Source organism: Girardinichthys multiradiatus, chromosome 4 (assembly GCF_021462225.1).
Source record: "Girardinichthys multiradiatus isolate DD_20200921_A chromosome 4, DD_fGirMul_XY1, whole genome shotgun sequence".
NCBI classification, from domain to species: Eukaryota; Metazoa; Chordata; class Actinopteri; order Cyprinodontiformes; family Goodeidae; genus Girardinichthys; species Girardinichthys multiradiatus.
This window is the reverse complement of record NC_061797.1, coordinates 48,857,933-48,874,272: the sequence shown is the minus strand read 5'-3', so window position 1 is coordinate 48,874,272 and position 16,340 is coordinate 48,857,933. Positions and strand designations below refer to the sequence as shown.

The window sequence follows — 16,340 nt, the reverse complement described above, 5'->3', positions numbered from 1 at the left end:
GTAATTTTCCACAATTTACTCACAGCTTTTGTTGCTATGGTCCGCCATAGCTTGACCAATCCGCTTCGACCCGCAATGAATGATGGGAAATGATGAGCCGCGAAGGATACTCACGACCCATCCTTCAAATCGGGCAAAATAAGGACACATTTGTCGGCAGCATTTGCTCGGAATGATTCATGAATTGGGACAGCCTTCGTCGCCGCGCTGTAACGTAATCGGCCTACAAATACGGCCCTCGAAGGATGCAGCCCTGAGGCTGACTTCCGGGTCAGCCTCGGCGTTGGTACATTCCCTTTCCGGTTGATTTTCTGAAATGTAAAAGTGTTTTCCGAAATGTAAATTTGTTTTCTGAAATGTAAATTTGTTTTCCGAAATGTAAATTTGTTTTCTGAAATGTAAATTTGTTTTCTCAAATGTAAATTTGTTTCGGTACTTGTAAAAGTGTTTTGCACCACCCGGCCACCGTTCCATACCCTGGGTTTTTGGTTTCAGAAAGCCAAGTAAATGAGTCAAGTTACCCCTACAACTTGCTCCATGAACCAACCCTGCTCGGTAGCAGGGTTTATTAAACTAACCCCAGATTTGTTCTAATTATTAGCTGAGATCTGGAACAAGGAAAGTGTCAGAAATGGTGCGATCTTCTCTGCAGGAGCTTGGAGTTGTTCGAGTGAAATACTCCCCAGAAATCTCCTTTATGAGAGGGTGACCAAACCGCGATTAGATGTCTTATCAGTTTAGATGTCTTATATTTTCAAGCATTACCGTTTTTCGACACAGTCAAGCACTAATTATCTATTCATTTACTTTAGGGTTTCCAGGCATGATTGGTTGCATAGATGGCACTCACATTCCTATCACTGCCCCCTCACTAAATGGAGATTATGTAAATAGGAAGTCTTTCCATAGCATCGATGTGCAGGTAGCCCTAAATACACTCAATAAATACAAATGTTGTTGACACAGCAGTAGTTTTGTACTGTGAAGATCATATTCTCTCAAACCCCCAGTCGGTCGTGGCAGATGGCCGCTCACACTGAGCCTGGTTCTGGTTCTGCTGGAGGTTTCTTCCTGTTAAAAGGGAGTTTTTCCTCTCCACTGTCGCTACATGCATGCTCAGTATGAGGGATTGCTGCAAAGTCAACACCAGTGACTGTCCACTGTCTCTACATGCTCATCTGGGAGGAGTGAATGCTGCAAGTCACTGACTGGATGCAATCTGCTGGGTTTCCTTAGATAGAAAAACTTTTCATCCAATTTGAATAAATAACTGAATCTGACTGAACTGTTCAATGGTTAGGATTAATTGGAATGTATGAACCTGACTGTTGTGAAGTGCCTCGAGACAACATGTGTTGTGAATTGGCGCTATATAAATAAACTGAATTGAATTGAATATGTGAGGCAGCCACATAATCACCAATGTGTCTGTGTAAGACTCTGTAACTTTTCAGAGTCCACACTGTTAGGCCTGAGCCTGGGCAGCAGCACCGATACAGTGTGGCTCACAGCAGGACACGAGCCAGGGTTGAGATGACCATAGGGATGCTGGAGGCCCGGTTCCAGTTCCTTTGCAGACTCAGGGTCTGCCCAGAAAGCGTGTGTGAAATCATTGTTGCTTGTGTGATTCAACACAACCATGTTTAGAGATGAAAACTGTCCAGTTCACAAAGAAATTGTTCCAGTTGAAGATGTGGACCGTAGGTTGACATGATGAACATGAGAGATGACCGAGCAGTTACAGATGCAGCATGTTATAACAATGTCTGATTTACCAATCACTCCCCAACTAAAGACAACAATCCTTTCATTTCATTAAATCTTATTTATTGTCTGTAAGTATAAATAAAGTAGTAATGAACATTTTGTTCAAACAAATAAAATCACCATGTCTGTGGACACCTGACCTCATTTACCTGATGCTCCAGCCGTTGGATTTCTGACTGTTTTCTGCAGCTGCATGTTTAGGTCTTCCTCTCTGATTAAAGATGTTTCCATGTTGTCTTTGTTGCTGTTTCACAGGGAGCTTTAGGGACCGAAACATATTTCAGTTTCACATGAAGTCATGAGCCAACCTTTAACTTCTTCCAGAGGCAAGCTGCCCTCCAGAGGTGGACAGACCCTCTTCACCTGAATGTCCATCATTGTTCTGTGGGAAACAAATGTCCAACTGTCATTCTGTTACACACTGAAAAGAATAATCAACTGTTAGGTTAAACGTCTAAGGAGCACACCTCAATAAGTGTCTGTGTCTGCTCCCTCTCTGTGGCAGAAGACAATGTCCTATGATAAAAGATACTAAATATACTCTGATCCATTATAACAAACATGTGAAGCATAGAGGCTACTTACAACTGCACGGAGAAGTTTTGGGACAGAAGTCAGAAGACCATCCACAACTGATCAGACAAAGATAAGAGTGTTAAATTACACATCTACCTCAGACAACTGAACTAGAATCTTTTCCACAGACCAGCCCGTGGACTCCCATTACAAGCAGGCAGAACCACACAGCACATTACTACCCAGAATGCATCATAAAAATCCTGAACAGAGCACAACAAAATAAATGGTCGCCTCAGCGGGACGGGTTTGACTGCAGGCATCAGGCTTTTACCAAAACAAGTCCTTCTGCACCTCGGTGTCCTTTATCTGCGTCCTGAGGGTAGTGGGGTGAGGTATTCCTGTAGTGGGTGAGTAGAGTCCTGTGGTAGTGAGATTGCCAAGCGTATGATAGCCTTAATGTTGAGTTCAGAAAGGTTGGATGTGGGCAGGCCTATGATTTTACCAGCAGTGCTGGTTAACCGTGTTATTTTATGTTATAAAAACAGGTGGAGCAGTACAGTAGGATGGATTGGATGATGCTTTGGTGCAGTGACAGAGGGAGACGTGGACCAACATAAAGTCCACTTACCATTTACTTTGTTTGTTTTTTGAGGGGGTTTTCCAACACTCTTGGGTCCACATCACATTTTTTAACTTGTATAGCTCCAGCTCTTACTTCATTTTACCAAGTAGATATAAATAATAATGTTAAAGTGACTGTAGTCACAAATTGTACACCTACAACAGAATCGGTGTCAACTACTGTTTAAGATGGACGCGTGGTGTCTTAGAGCCAACGCGGGGAAAAGGATGAATGTAGAGGTTAGTTATTTCAGTAACTAACCTTTAACGTTATGGTTTGCATCCTGAGGGATGTTTGGGTCAGATGACGACCCCCCAGAGAGGCCCTCGGCAACAGGCCGTCCACTGTTGTGACCGAGGGCCATCTCTTCTGCCTCAGACAGTGGTGGTGGTGGTGGTGGACCCACACCTGTTCTTCTGGCTTCTGCCTTTTTCACATTCACTATAATGGAGGTCAAATTGAATCATATTTAGGAAGCACAAAATTACCCACTTTTATCCGTGTTGTTTAAATAGATATATTAAGAATCGGCAGTGTGAAGATGGCCGGCTACACCTAAATGTTTTTGGGAAATTGCATCATTAATTCTTCATCAAATCATACTCATGCGTTGACTTGGTCTCTGCCACACTAACTTGCTATTTTGCTGCAGCAGCAGGATTGTTTTCTTCTTCAATATGTGCCGATATTCTCCATTTGCCATAATTAGCATGCTAAAATTATTGGCTAGAAATACGAACTTCAAGGCTTCTTATTTCCTATTTCCATTGCATTGATGACGGCTTCTTATAAACTCACACCTGTGCTTAACTCAGGGTTGACTTGACTCAGAGTTGAGTAACCCAATTGTTCTGAACCAGAAACCCGGAGTATCACAGAGCAGAGTAGGTCAACTCAGAGTACCTGCTTTCTACTCAGAGCTTGTTAACCTCACTTTCTGAAACAGGGCCCAGGTGTAACGGGACGCACACCTTCTAGGAAAGTCCGCTTTTGTCCCATCAGTCCACAGAATATTTTCCCACAAGTCTTGGGGATTATCGTGTACTTTGGTTAATGTGAGACGGACCTTTGTGTTCTTTTGGGGTCAGCAGTGGTTCTTCACCAAAATCAGAAGTGGTTAATCAGTTAGTCAGGTTGGTTTGGATAATTTTCTGAACTTAATAAGTGAAATCATAATTTAGAAACTGCTTTTTGTGTTTATTCGGGTTATCTATGTCTGATATTAACATTTGTTTGATGATCTGAAGCATTTAAATGTGGAAAACAAGCAAAAACAGCAGAAGTCTGTGTTGGGGGATAAATACTTTTTTGCCACTGTATTTTCAGTCTGTTTGGGGTTTTTTTTTGCAGGGGTGGACACAGATCCCCTCCAGATGATTAGGGGTTCATTTATCCCCTTCAGATGCATTCTCTAAAAATACGAACGTGGTGTTTTAATACGACCTGCAGGCAGATGTTTCTACTCTGCACCTTCTTCCTTCCTTCTATAAATATTGTCCCTTTGCATGAAGACAGGGAGGTAAGTGCTACTATTTAAAAGCCTCTGTTTGTTTTTAACCTGCTGATGCAGATCTTCTGTTTCAGCCTCATTGCTCCAGCAGTCGAGCAGAAAGTGTCGGTTGCAGTGTTTGGGTGGAGCTGCTGATAAGGCTCCGGTTTCAGTTTGGTATGGTCCTTAATGAACTTATCAGGTGCTGCAGGCTGCAGACACTCTGGGTGTGTTTGCTTTTGCCTTTATGGTTAGAATGGCTGCACTTTAAAGTTCTGAAATGGAGCTGATAAACAAGTGGATTGATGCAGAAACCTCCAGAACCTGAAATCCGGAATTATCTGCATAAAATTAATAAATGAAGGAATGCATTAAAGTGTGTTTTCACCTGCAGATCAGTCGAACAGTGGACACAGAGCTGCAGCAACGATGAGCTGAAATAAAGTCACATCACATGATCAATCCATCGGTAAAACATCTCATTGGTTCAACAGAGAGGAGGAGGAGGAGGGGGAAGAGCTTCCTGCTGCAGCCTGTGTGTGTCTGTCACTAGGTGTGTGTGTGTGTTTTGGTGTGATCAACTGCATGTTTGTTCACTCAGTCGGTCCATAAACGTGGAGCAGGAACTCCAGCAGAACCAGAACTCCCAGCTCACAGGTTCGTGTGCACTTTAACTTCTTCTTAACGAGTTTAATTGAAACTAAGAAGTAGTTAAGGCTGATATCTGTTTTACCCCCCTGTCAGAGTCTTTACTCACCTTGAAACTTCCTTTTATTATATAAAAATGAGTAAAGTTTGCTGTGATCAGAGGATATTATTATAGATTATTGATTTCTAGGTCGTGACCCGTCCTCATGACCTTTGCATGTCAACATGGTTAGAAACAATCAGCTCTTTGTTCTCCAAACTAGAATCCTATTAAATGTGACAGTTTCAGAGTCTAAGCCTGATTCTGAGAGTCTGGTTAAAAGTTGAAGGTGAACTGGTTAGAAAGCTGCAGTAATGAAGTTAATCATTTTGTACAGCCAGTAAACATTTACTGAACACTGAGTTATTAGTGTCTGGGTTACAGAACCTTCACTGGAGGATGAAGATGTGTTTTTCTTCATGCTCACTCGAACACGTTTTATGCTTCAATTAATTAGTTTATGATGTATTGTTTTTAATGTGACGTCTCTCCAATGTTATAAGGTTCTGTTTCCAGTCATTTTATATCTTACTGGCATTGCTTAGCTTTTGTTTTCTATTCATCTTGTACTTAAAAGCGGCATTCCCCCTGCTTCCCCCGTTCCCATGTTTAGCCTCTGACTGGGTTGCTGGTCCCTCATTGGCCAGTTTGGTTTCTCACTGGGTTGCTGGTCCCTCATTGGCCAGTTTGGTTTCTCACTGGGTTGCTGGTCCCTCATCGGCCAGTTTGGTTTCTCACTGGGTTGCTGGTCCCTCATTGGCCAGTTTGGTTTCTCACTGGGTTGCTGGTCCCTCATTGGCCAGTTTGGTTTCTCACTGGGTTGCTGGTCCCTCATTGGCCAGTTTGGTTTCTCACTGGGTTGCTGGTCCCTCATTGGCCAGTTTGGTTTCTCACTGGGTTGCTGGTCCCTCATTGGGGCATTTGAATTCCTGTTGGGTTGTTTTTCTCCTGTTTGCTGTTTTGGTCCTGTTGGGTTTTTCGGTCTCTCCTTGAGCCATTTGTCTCCATTTGGGTCTTTTGGTCTCTTGTTGGGTATCAAACCATCTGTTCAGCCATTTATCTCGAGTTGGTCGTTTGGTTTTTCATTCAGTTGCTCACCTCTGATTGGGCCTTTTGCCTTGTGTTTGTTTGTTGGGTCTTTTGTTCTGACATTTGGTTGTTTTCCCACTTTGAATGCTTATCTTTCATTGAGCCATTTGTTGCTGCAACTGAGTCAGAACCAAATTCAAAGATGTAAAACATCTGCTTAAACCAAACTCAGCCCAACAAAAAGAGTTTGTGTTGCTCTGGTTCTGTTTCGAATTTTAAAGGTTCTGAGAAGGTTCTCCACCTGGAAGATGTGGTGGACAGTGACATCAAGGAGCATTGTATTCTTGGTAGGGGTAGAAACTGATGTTCTGATCCAGCCTGAGAGGTTCTGTCGGACGGAATTGGTCTAGCAGTTTACTTTAGTGTCCGGTTTTTATGCTAAGCTAACTGAACTCTCTTTCATCTGATCCGGTGCGTTTAACTGAAAGAGATGTAGTCAGAAACACCCTGAAACTCAAACACAGAGAGCCGGGCCTGAACACACCCGCGTAAGGGCCTTATGTAATTTTCTTTCTTGTGTTATTTTGTATATTCATTTTGCAATGGAAATCATTGGACTTATTATCTTCCAAATTAAACTTGCATTAATCTTAATTTCCTGCTCTTCATCTGTTCTTTCTCACGACATCCGGACTGGGAGATGTTGAGGCCGCAAGGATATCAGTGATAGCATTATTTTACCTCAACAGTACCTACTGGAATGTAAACATGAAGTCAGTTGGTTCTGCTCAAACAGTCGGATCATTCCTTCTGTTCCTTTATGTGACTCAAGCTGAAGTTGATTAGTGATCAGAGGGGAAAGGTTCTGACACACAGAGCCGTCTTTGTTTTCCTGCAGTTTAACCTAAAACACGTCAACCGGGTCCAGTCCATCCTCACACAGGATTTGCATGTTGATGGAAACAGAAAGCAAACAGGCTGCAGCTCATTTTCATTTAGTGCCTCATGTTGGCGTTGGGCTGCAGAACTCCAGCTCTTCTCTCCCACGTTTCAGGAACCGGAACGATTAGAAAGTTGTTTAGAAATACTCGATCCAACAGTGAAGGCGGTGAATGTTGGGTCGAACACTCAGATACAGAGTTTCTCTCCAGAATCTGCCTCTGAACGTTTATCTGATTATTTCCAAAATGACCGATCTGTTTAGTGCAGATCTAAAAGCAGTCTGCTGAAACCATCAGAACATAAACTGGTGAGTGAGTTTTATTTATGAACCACAGTCCAAATACTGCTGATGAATCCAGTTTGGGCCCATTCAGCCTCAAAGTATGTCATCAACCTGACATCAACTCCTAAAGCTGTATTTAGCTGGATCCAGGTGAGGCGCACATTAGCTTTTAGAGGCAGAACAGTTCTAGAACCAGATCTTTATTAAAACACAATGAAAATGTAAGGTCCAGAAGTATGGTTCCAGTATCCCGTTCTTCATGTTGTCTACTCAGGCAGAAGTGAAACAGAACTGGCATGAACAGAACCATGTGACTTGTAATCTCCTAACAAACCAATTGCTGTGGTGGAGCTCTCTGGTTCTGTCTCACTATCTGATCCGTCTGGCTTTATTGAACAGAACACCTCCTTTCAGGTCATCAGCAGGAAGCTTCATGCACACCAGGTCCTCAAGTCAGGTTTCTTTGATGAATCTCAGAGCATTGGTGTCATTTCAGGGCCTGATTGGATCCGTCTGTCTCTGGGAATTCTCCATGGCTGCAGAGGTGACCAGGTTGTGGTTCCTGTCTTCAGGGCTTGTGGGCCTCTTCATCATCGTCCTCCTCCTCTCAATCTTCCTCACAGCCATCTGCCTCGACTGCAACAGGTCAGGTCTGCAGCTCACACCACACAGTCACAGAGAGTTTTACACAGACAGTCTACATAGATCTAGTTAAACAGACGTGTCAGATGAAGATCAGTCTGAGTCAGTTAAGATGAGGAGAAGTATCTCTTTACCAGAATTAGTGGGTTTTTGGAACAGTTCAACACCTCTGCAGCATTAGTTCATTCCAGTTATCCTCGGAACAACCCAGCATGGATAAAGAAGTCTATCTATGGACATCACTGTCTTCTAAAGGTCCAGTCCATCCTCTGAGCAGAGAGACCGAACCATCAGAGGTTCCTGCATTCAAACCAGCAGAGATCCTCCTCCAACTGGAGGTTTGCTGAACGTGCAGCTGGGTGAGAACACCAGTGATGGTGCAGTCTCATTCTTCTTTAATCCTGCAGAAACTTTCAGGTGATTCCAAAGATCTGAGATTTCTGAGAGAACTTCAGCTCAACCTTTAAACTTTGGTGTCTGATCAAAAGGGCAGAGAAACAGGTACTGATCAGGAGCTCCCACACTGATCCATGAAACCAATCAGTGGATCAATGATCAGAATCGTGACCGGAAATCTGACATCAGAAGATTAAAGGAGGAATAACTCCGAGCATGAATGCCAGAGATGGACGAGAGCAGAACACATAGAACAGCAGCTGGAGGAGATGAAGATCCTCCAGCTGCTGAAAACCTGGAAACTTTCCAATTTCATGGTGGACCTGAGTCCACAGAGTACCTCAGTCAGACTGTCTGGTACCACACAAACAGCAGGTTCTATCCAAACCGGGGACCATCCTGAACCTCAAAAACTGATTTTTGGTCAGACTGCTGCTGGCCCGGTCCAGAACATACCAACAACAGCCTTACTGGGTCACACTGAGTTTCTGCACGACAACAGATACATCGCAGCTTATGTTCACATTATGTGACTTAAACCAATACATTAGATTAAAATTGTTGTTTTCTTTGAAAACGTGTTCCCCACATATTTGATTTTCTCCCAGTAAGATTTGATTGTGGGCCCTGCAGAAGTCAAATATGTTCTGGATGAGATGCTTCTCAGATTACATGTGAGTTTTCCTCAACTGGAAGCCTCGACCAAACATGACAAACTAAATGTGAAGTTGAAATACTTAAGAAGGAAAAATGAAGATCCTCCAGCTGCTGAAAACCCAGAAACTTTCCAATTTGACTGATCATTAAACTCTGAAGATCAATGAATCTGATGGAAAATAAAAACTCATTAAACATTTTCTGTTTGGGTTTCAGACATTCGTTTGAGCTTCAGGATTCAGAGACAGAAAAACACCCATCAGCTCTCATCAGAGTGGTAAGAACAGCAGAACCTCTGATCAGATGCAGAACTCCAGCTGGAATAAATGAACTGATCTGTAAACCGATCGGCAGGTGAAGCTGGAGGAGGTGAAGGAGAACCCAATGATTGAAGAGATCCAGAAGGATGAGAAAGGTGGGCCTGTAATTCCTCCAGCTGTCTGAATACATCTGGTTAAAGTTCTGCAGAACCTGTGGAATCTGTTCTTAATCAGTCGGTCTGGACGTTTTTCTGTTTCAGAGTTTCATCCTAAAGGAGATCCAGCTGTGTCGTTTAGTTCCTCACCGAGCCAGCAGGGGGAGCTGCAGACCCTCCCAGGTCAGGCTGATCCATTTGTTTTATTTCAATGAGGCTAAACAGAAACAGGCTCAGCAGGAAGAAACACCTGAACTGGATCATGTTTTTATACACGGTAGAAAAATAATAAATTCATTAAAATATCTGATCCTTCAGAGTAATAACAGTAGTGAACATCTGCAGAAACACTGCAGAAGGCAGGTTTGTTTACTGATGGATTAGATCCATATTTGGTGCTGAAGACAAAATGAATCCAGATTGTTTTAGACCGAACTTTCATACATGATCGTGAAAAAGGTCGTCACCTTTAGAGCCAGCCGGATCAGAGACAACACTCTGTGATCAGGAACAGCGGCCTATCCAAAGGAAAACATGGATCTTATTAACAACATTGGAAAATAATTTCACCGATTGTTAGGAGTCAGCAGCCATCCAAACCCCAATTGGACCAACGCGTCTGCAACATTTATGCCTGTTAAACACGTCCTCAGCCTGAATTAAACTGTAACACTGATTCAGATATATTTGTTCATTTAAATTCATAAACTAGCACAAAGTTTCTGGGAGTTTGCATTTCAAATTATCCCAGATTCCCCGGAGACCAGCTGCGGCACAGCCAGGAATGGTTTCACCTGTATGGGGCCCATTTATAAGTTGATTAAAGAATCAGTTAGTAAAAATTTGTACCTGCAGAAGGTGGAATCAGTTAGATTTGACCTAGGACTATGTTAAAGGTTGGCAGACCTGGTGGACTTCATGGTGCATGTAAGATCAGTTGGAACCTGGTGGTGCAGAGGACAGTGGGTCTTTAGAAGAGTGGATATTTGAAGCTCTGTTGATGTCCAGTCCTGGTTCATGAGAAAGGGAATGTTAATTTGTGAGATTGATGTGCCAAGTTAAACATTAAAATTAAAATTAAAAAAACCCTGTCGACTGCGTGACCACGTTGGTCGTCTTATTCACCTCCATGTTAACTCGGCCTGGTCACTCTTTGTTTTCCATGACCACTACTAACTTGGGCATGAATGCACAACACCCATGTCTGGCTGTGAGTTCCCTGTTTGTCATCCAACATGGCGGACAATATCAGCAGATAATATTATTGTTGTTGTTCAAATTTGTTCGATTTCTTTTCTTTAGTCTGTTTTTAAGACTCATGTCATGAACTGCAGAATTGTAACACACCTGACTACATTTCCCATGATGCTCGTTTCCAGACCCAAATCCTTCAGAAGGAACCTCGGTCACTCCCTGGAGGAGCCACATGATGGCGCCACAGAGCAGAGGTGGGAGTGCTTCCTGAAAGGATGAAACGTTGGATAAAATGAAGTGATTACATTTTTAATGTCATCTGTGTTTTCTCAGATCTAAATGGCTCCACCCCTCAAGCTTTAAAACACATCAACCAAACCGCTGGAGATGGACGGGGCAACAGCGGTGAAGCACTCTCACCATCAGCCAATCATTTGTCAACACAGCTGCACTACATCGCTCACTCTGATGACAGAAACTTGGTTTATGCTCGAGTCAGCAAGAAGCTTCGTTTGACCAACTCAACTGTTCCCACACCTGAGGAGGCAGAACCAAAGCTGGAGGAGGAGGAGCCAGAGGAGGAGAGGTCACCTCCACTGCCTGACAAGAGAACATGGATGGAGGACAGAAAGGATGAAGGAGGCTCCATGTTTATCTCCAAATAAACTCGAAACCTGCAGCTGTCAGCAGGAGACACTGCATCTGAAAAGCTGCAGGTGTCTGATTATTAACTAAAGTTCAGCTGCAGAAGATGATCTTCATGATGATTACACCACAACCTGTTTCAGCTTGGACAATAAGAACTTTCAGAACAACAATCTTCAGTGAGGATCATAGTGGACCTGAGTCCACAGAGTACCTCAGTCAGACTGTCTGGTACCACGCAAACAGCAGGTTCTATCCAAACCGGGGACCATCCTGAACCTCAAAAACTGATTCTTGGTCAGACTGCTGCTGGCCCGGTCCAGAACATACCAACAACAGCCTTACTGGGTCACACTGAGTTTCTGCACGACAACAGATACATCGCAGCTTATGTTCACATTATGTGACTCAAACCAATACATTAGATTAAAATTGTTGTTTTCTTTGAAAACGTGTTCCCCACATATTTGATTTTCTCCCAGTAAGATTTGATTGTGGGTCCTGCAGAAGTCAAATATGTTCTGGATGAGATGCTTCTCAGATTACATGTGAGTTTTCCTCAACTGGAAGCCTCGACCAAACATGACAAACTAAATGTGAAGTTGAAATACTTAAGAAGGAAAAATGTTGAAAATGTATCATCAGTGGCTGATTAGCAGCTTTATGGAAATTTGTCAGGCTGGAAATGTTAGGATTTGAAGGTGTTTGGTTTTGGGTTGTTTTCTGTTTATGATTGTTCATGTTGTCCAGGTGGGGTTTTAGTTCATTCCGTCAGGTTAATTTCTTACTTTTTATTTAGGGTATGTTCTGTTACATCTGTGAGATTTTCCTTTGGTTAGATTGTTTCTTGCATCTATTTTCAGGTAATTCATGTTTTGAACCTAATAAATTTCATTCAGTCCATCTGCACCATGCCAACCAGTCTCCCTGTTTCACTCATATATACACAGGTATATAGACGTGATGTGCTTCTCCTGCCTGCCTGTCTGCATTTGGGTCCGCTCTAGAACCACACCTCTTGTTTTTAAACTTTATCTTTTTGGTCTGATCATCTATAGCAAGTGGATCAAATTTAACACTATCACCTGTCAGAGTTTTATTTGTCATGTGTGTTGTCTCACCTGTGAAGAGTCAGTCTGCAGATGAAGAATGTCAGTATTCAGTCCAACTGCACGGTGACCCACTGTAACCTCTCATCAGTAAAAATATGTCATTATCAGCCCCTAAACGTGTTCTCACCTGTGATTTTTCTTTAATAACTGAGGTATTTATTGTGTCAGGATCAGTATTGACACGTATCTTAATTTATATGCAACAATAATCACCAAATAATGTATCCTCCACACAGACATCTGTGACATTGAAGGCCAAAGAAAAGACAAGGTCCAGAATACGGTCTTGTCCGATCGGAGTGTGTTCCAAGTGAAATGAGAATTGTACGATAAAGTCTTTTTCTTAAGTTTGTAAGCACCATGAGTTTAATGTCGTGGGGAATAAATTATGGAAGTAAATCCATTCAGCTGGTTCTGGTCGTGTTATTCTCTCTGTATAGTTCAAGTCACTTTCTGGTTCTGGATCAGTTTCTTAATCAAGTCCTAACAGTCACTTTTTACAGTCTGCATAAAAAATCCTGCAACCACAGAGAAGCCCCACCCCCACTCAGGTAAATCTGATTTGTCTCCACAGACAGTGATGCAACTTCCTTCAGCATGATTCTGTTTGTGACGAAGCTCTGAACCACGGACCAGCACCAGCATGTGAGTAACTGTCTGCTGAGTCAGTGGGTGGTTCAGAGTTCAGCTGTGAGACGAGTCAGTGAGCACGTCCAGCTCTAGCTCCTGGTCCAGATCCAGCTCCTACCATGCAGCCCTGCCAACCTATGAAGGTAGGCTCCCAGAAGTTCTCCTGAACAGATGACTCTCTTCGATGCGGAGACGCAGTGGCTCTACTCTGAGCTCCCCCTGGATGACTGCACGCCATAAAACTGTAGACTCAAAAATTAGTACAAATAAGAATGAACAAAACAAATAAAAATAAAATAAAATACATGGTGATTTCTCAGTAAGAACACACAACACAAAGATCAGGGAAACAATAAAACCCAAACAAAATACCTTTTACTGGATCCAGAGCAAACCACAGAGGTGGGTCTGATAAGCAGATTTAAACAAGGAATCAGCTGATCTTATTGTCCCAGAGTGGCTTAACTCCTCCTGATGCTCTTGATTCAGATGATTTCAGTGTTTGTTTCCTCTGAAGGAGTCCGGTTAACCCACAGATGGAATCTCTTCAGTCCAACTGGATTTGATGAGAACTTTCCCATATTTATCTCTGTAACATTCAGGCAGGTGATGATCTGAAGATCAGTACCAAGGCCGTTGTTAGGAATAACCTTTATTAATATGCTCATAGCTGTTTTTCCCATTTATACTATAGTGAAGTAAAATATAAGTTCTAATGTTTCCCTTTTGTTACAAAAGGATAAGAATGCTCATCGACATACATTACAAGAATAAATGGCCCAAGATTTGTCATGAATGACCTTAAGCTGGGGCACTGGGGTTGATGGTGGAGCAGCTGGTATAACTGGGTTGATTAGAAACCTACAGTACACTTAGATTAAGGATGGACACCTGCTACTACACAATCTACCAGATACAGGTCCTTCTCAAAATATTAGCATATTGTGATAAAGTTCATTATTTTCCATAAGGTCATGATGAAAATTTAACATTCATATATTTTAGATTCATTGCACACTAACTGAAATATTTCAGGTCTTTTATTGTCTTAATACGGATGATTTTGGCATACAGCTCATGAAAACCCAAAATTCCTATCTCACAAAATTAGCATATTTAATCCGACCAATAAAAGAAAAGTGTTTTTAATACAAAAAACGTCAACCTTCAAATAATCATGTACAGTTATGCACTCAATACTTGGTCGGGAATCCTTTTGCAGAAATGTCTGCTTCAATGCGGCGTGGCATGGAGGCAATCAGCCTGTGGCACTGCTGAGGTCTTATGGAGGCCCAGGATGCTTCGATAGCGGCCTTTAGCTCATCCAGAGTGTTGGGTCTTGAGTCTCTCAACGTTCTCTTCACAATATCCCACAGATTCTCTATGGGGTTCAGGTCAGGAGAGTTGGTAGGCCAATTGAGCACAGTGATACCATGGTCAGTAAACCATTTACCAGTGGTTTTGGCACTGTGAGCAGGTGCCAGGTCGTGCTGAAAAATGAAATCTTCATCTCCATAAAGCTTTTCAGCAGATGGAAGCATGAAGTGCTCCAAAATCTCCTGATAGCTAGCTGCATTGACCCTGCCCTTGATAAAACACAGTGGACCAACACCAGCAGCTGACACGGCACCCCAGACCATCACTGACTGTGGGTACTTGACACTGGACTTCTGGCATTTTGGCATTTCCTTCTCCCCAGTCTTCCTCCAGACTCTGGCACCTTGATTTCCGAATGACATGCAGAATTTGCTTTCATCCGAAAAAAGTACTTTGGACCACTGAGCAACAGTCCAGTGCTGCTTCTCTGTAGCCCAGGTCAGGCGCTTCTGCCGCTGTTTCTGGTTCAAAAGTGGCTTGACCTGGGGAATGCGGCACCTGTAGCCCATTTCCTGCACACGCCTGTGCACGGTGGCTCTGGATGTTTCTACTCCAGACTCAGTCCACTGCTTCTGCAGGTCCCCCAAGGTCTGGAATCGGCCCTTCTCCACAATCTTCCTCAGGGTCCGGTCACCTCTTCTCGTTGTGCAGCGTTTTCTGCCACACTTTTTCCTTCCCACAGACTTCCCACTGAGGTGCCTTGATACAGCACTCTGGGAACAGCCTATTTGTTCAGAAATGTCTTTCTGTGTCTTACCCTCTTGCTTGAGGGTGTCAATAGTGGCCTTCTGGACAGCAGTCAGGTCGGCAGTCTTACCCATGATTGGGGTTTTGAGTGATGAACCAGGCCGGGAGTTTTAAAGGCCTCAGGAATCTTTTGCAGGTGTTTAGAGTTAACTCGTTGATTCAGATGATTAGGTTCATAGCTCCTTTAGAGACCCTTTTAATGATATGCTAATTTGGTGAGATAGGAATTTTGGGTTTTCATGAGCTGTATGCCAAAATCATCTGTATTAAGACAATAAAAGACCTGAAATATTTCAGTTAGTGTGCAATGAATCTAAAATATATGAATGTTAAATTTTCATCATGACATTATGGAAAATAATGAACTTTATCACAATATGCTAATATTTTGAGAAGGACCTGTAGACACCACAATGGTGACACATAGTCTACTGATAAACACTGAGGGAGGAAACATCCATTACATTGGAGAACCAGATATAAAACTACATGTGACCTTCTATCGAGGCTCTTCGTCATCCTCTAACAGACGGGAGCCTCAGCGCTGATCTCTGTAATCATTCCTCTGCCTTAAATTAGATTAAAGGAGCTAAAAGTTAGAAACTGGTTGAGAGTCGTTGCTTTAAAAGTCTTTAGATAGAGTGGTGACTGTTACCGGGGTCCACGGACCGGTGGGGCTCCGAGGCGTCTGACCGCCAACAGGGTGCGGTAGCTTTGGACACCGTTCTGATCAATCTAACTGAGGCTGTAGATCACAGAGGATGGTGTTTCTATTGGTTTATGACTGAGAATGCTCAGAGTTTCTGGTTTTATCCGAACCAGAACCCTAACCCATGATGAACCCAGATCCATTAGCAGCTCTGGCATAGAGCACTGATGAGCTCTACTGATGTTAGCCACAATAAAACAGCATGGAGGCAGAAAAGGCAGAATGCTCCTTTAAACGAGCTCCTCACACTCTGCACGTAGCTCACGAGCGCTGCGTGTCTTTACGTGGGGGAAGGGCGCGCGCACACACAAGCACGCGCACATCGGCCGAGGAGTCCCCGCCCCACAGGCTGCAGCTGTGTTTGCACTAACAGACGGTTGCACAGTTTACATGCACAGAACTGGATTATTCCCTGCAACATTCCCTCCATTATTCCCTGCATTATTCCCTGCATTATTCCCTGCATTATTCCCTGCA

The 16,340-nt window shown here is 43.1% G+C and overlaps 1 protein-coding gene and 1 long non-coding RNA gene across 7 annotated transcripts; one reads left to right on the top strand and one right to left on the bottom strand.

Annotated features, from left to right (window-relative positions):
* Window positions 1-1,914: 1,914 nt before the first annotated feature.
* LOC124866506 lies at window positions 1,915-4,266 on the bottom strand. 3 transcript variants are annotated; one of them, XR_007037846.1, is made up of 4 exons: window positions 2,618-4,266; window positions 2,353-2,399; window positions 2,235-2,283; window positions 1,915-2,149 (listed from the first exon to the last, which is right to left on the bottom strand). It is a non-coding gene; the product is annotated as an uncharacterized LOC124866506 (long non-coding RNA). The 3 variants fall into 3 exon arrangements; XR_007037847.1 differs by lacking the exon at window positions 2,618-4,266 and having other exon boundaries at window positions 2,235-2,263; window positions 2,353-2,476; XR_007037845.1 differs by lacking the exon at window positions 2,618-4,266 and having other exon boundaries at window positions 2,353-2,465.
* On the top strand, window positions 2,569-12,206 carry si:ch73-204p21.2. Of its 4 annotated transcripts, none has more exons than XM_047362312.1 (9): window positions 2,569-2,693; window positions 4,259-4,427; window positions 4,792-5,054; window positions 7,836-7,984; window positions 9,251-9,311; window positions 9,389-9,449; window positions 9,555-9,632; window positions 10,829-10,897; window positions 10,977-12,206. In XM_047362312.1, exons 4-9 carry the CDS (start codon window positions 7,872-7,874, stop codon window positions 11,306-11,308), a joined length of 714 nt encoding a protein of 237 aa, XP_047218268.1. In that variant the 5' UTR covers window positions 2,569-2,693; window positions 4,259-4,427; window positions 4,792-5,054; window positions 7,836-7,871; the 3' UTR covers window positions 11,309-12,206. The 4 variants fall into 4 exon arrangements, with proteins under 4 accessions (XP_047218268.1, XP_047218266.1, XP_047218267.1 ...); XM_047362310.1 differs by having other exon boundaries at window positions 4,493-5,054; XM_047362311.1 differs by lacking the exons at window positions 2,569-2,693; window positions 4,259-4,427; window positions 4,792-5,054 and adding an exon at window positions 6,798-7,363.
* The last annotated feature ends 4,134 nt before the right edge of the window (window positions 12,207-16,340 follow it).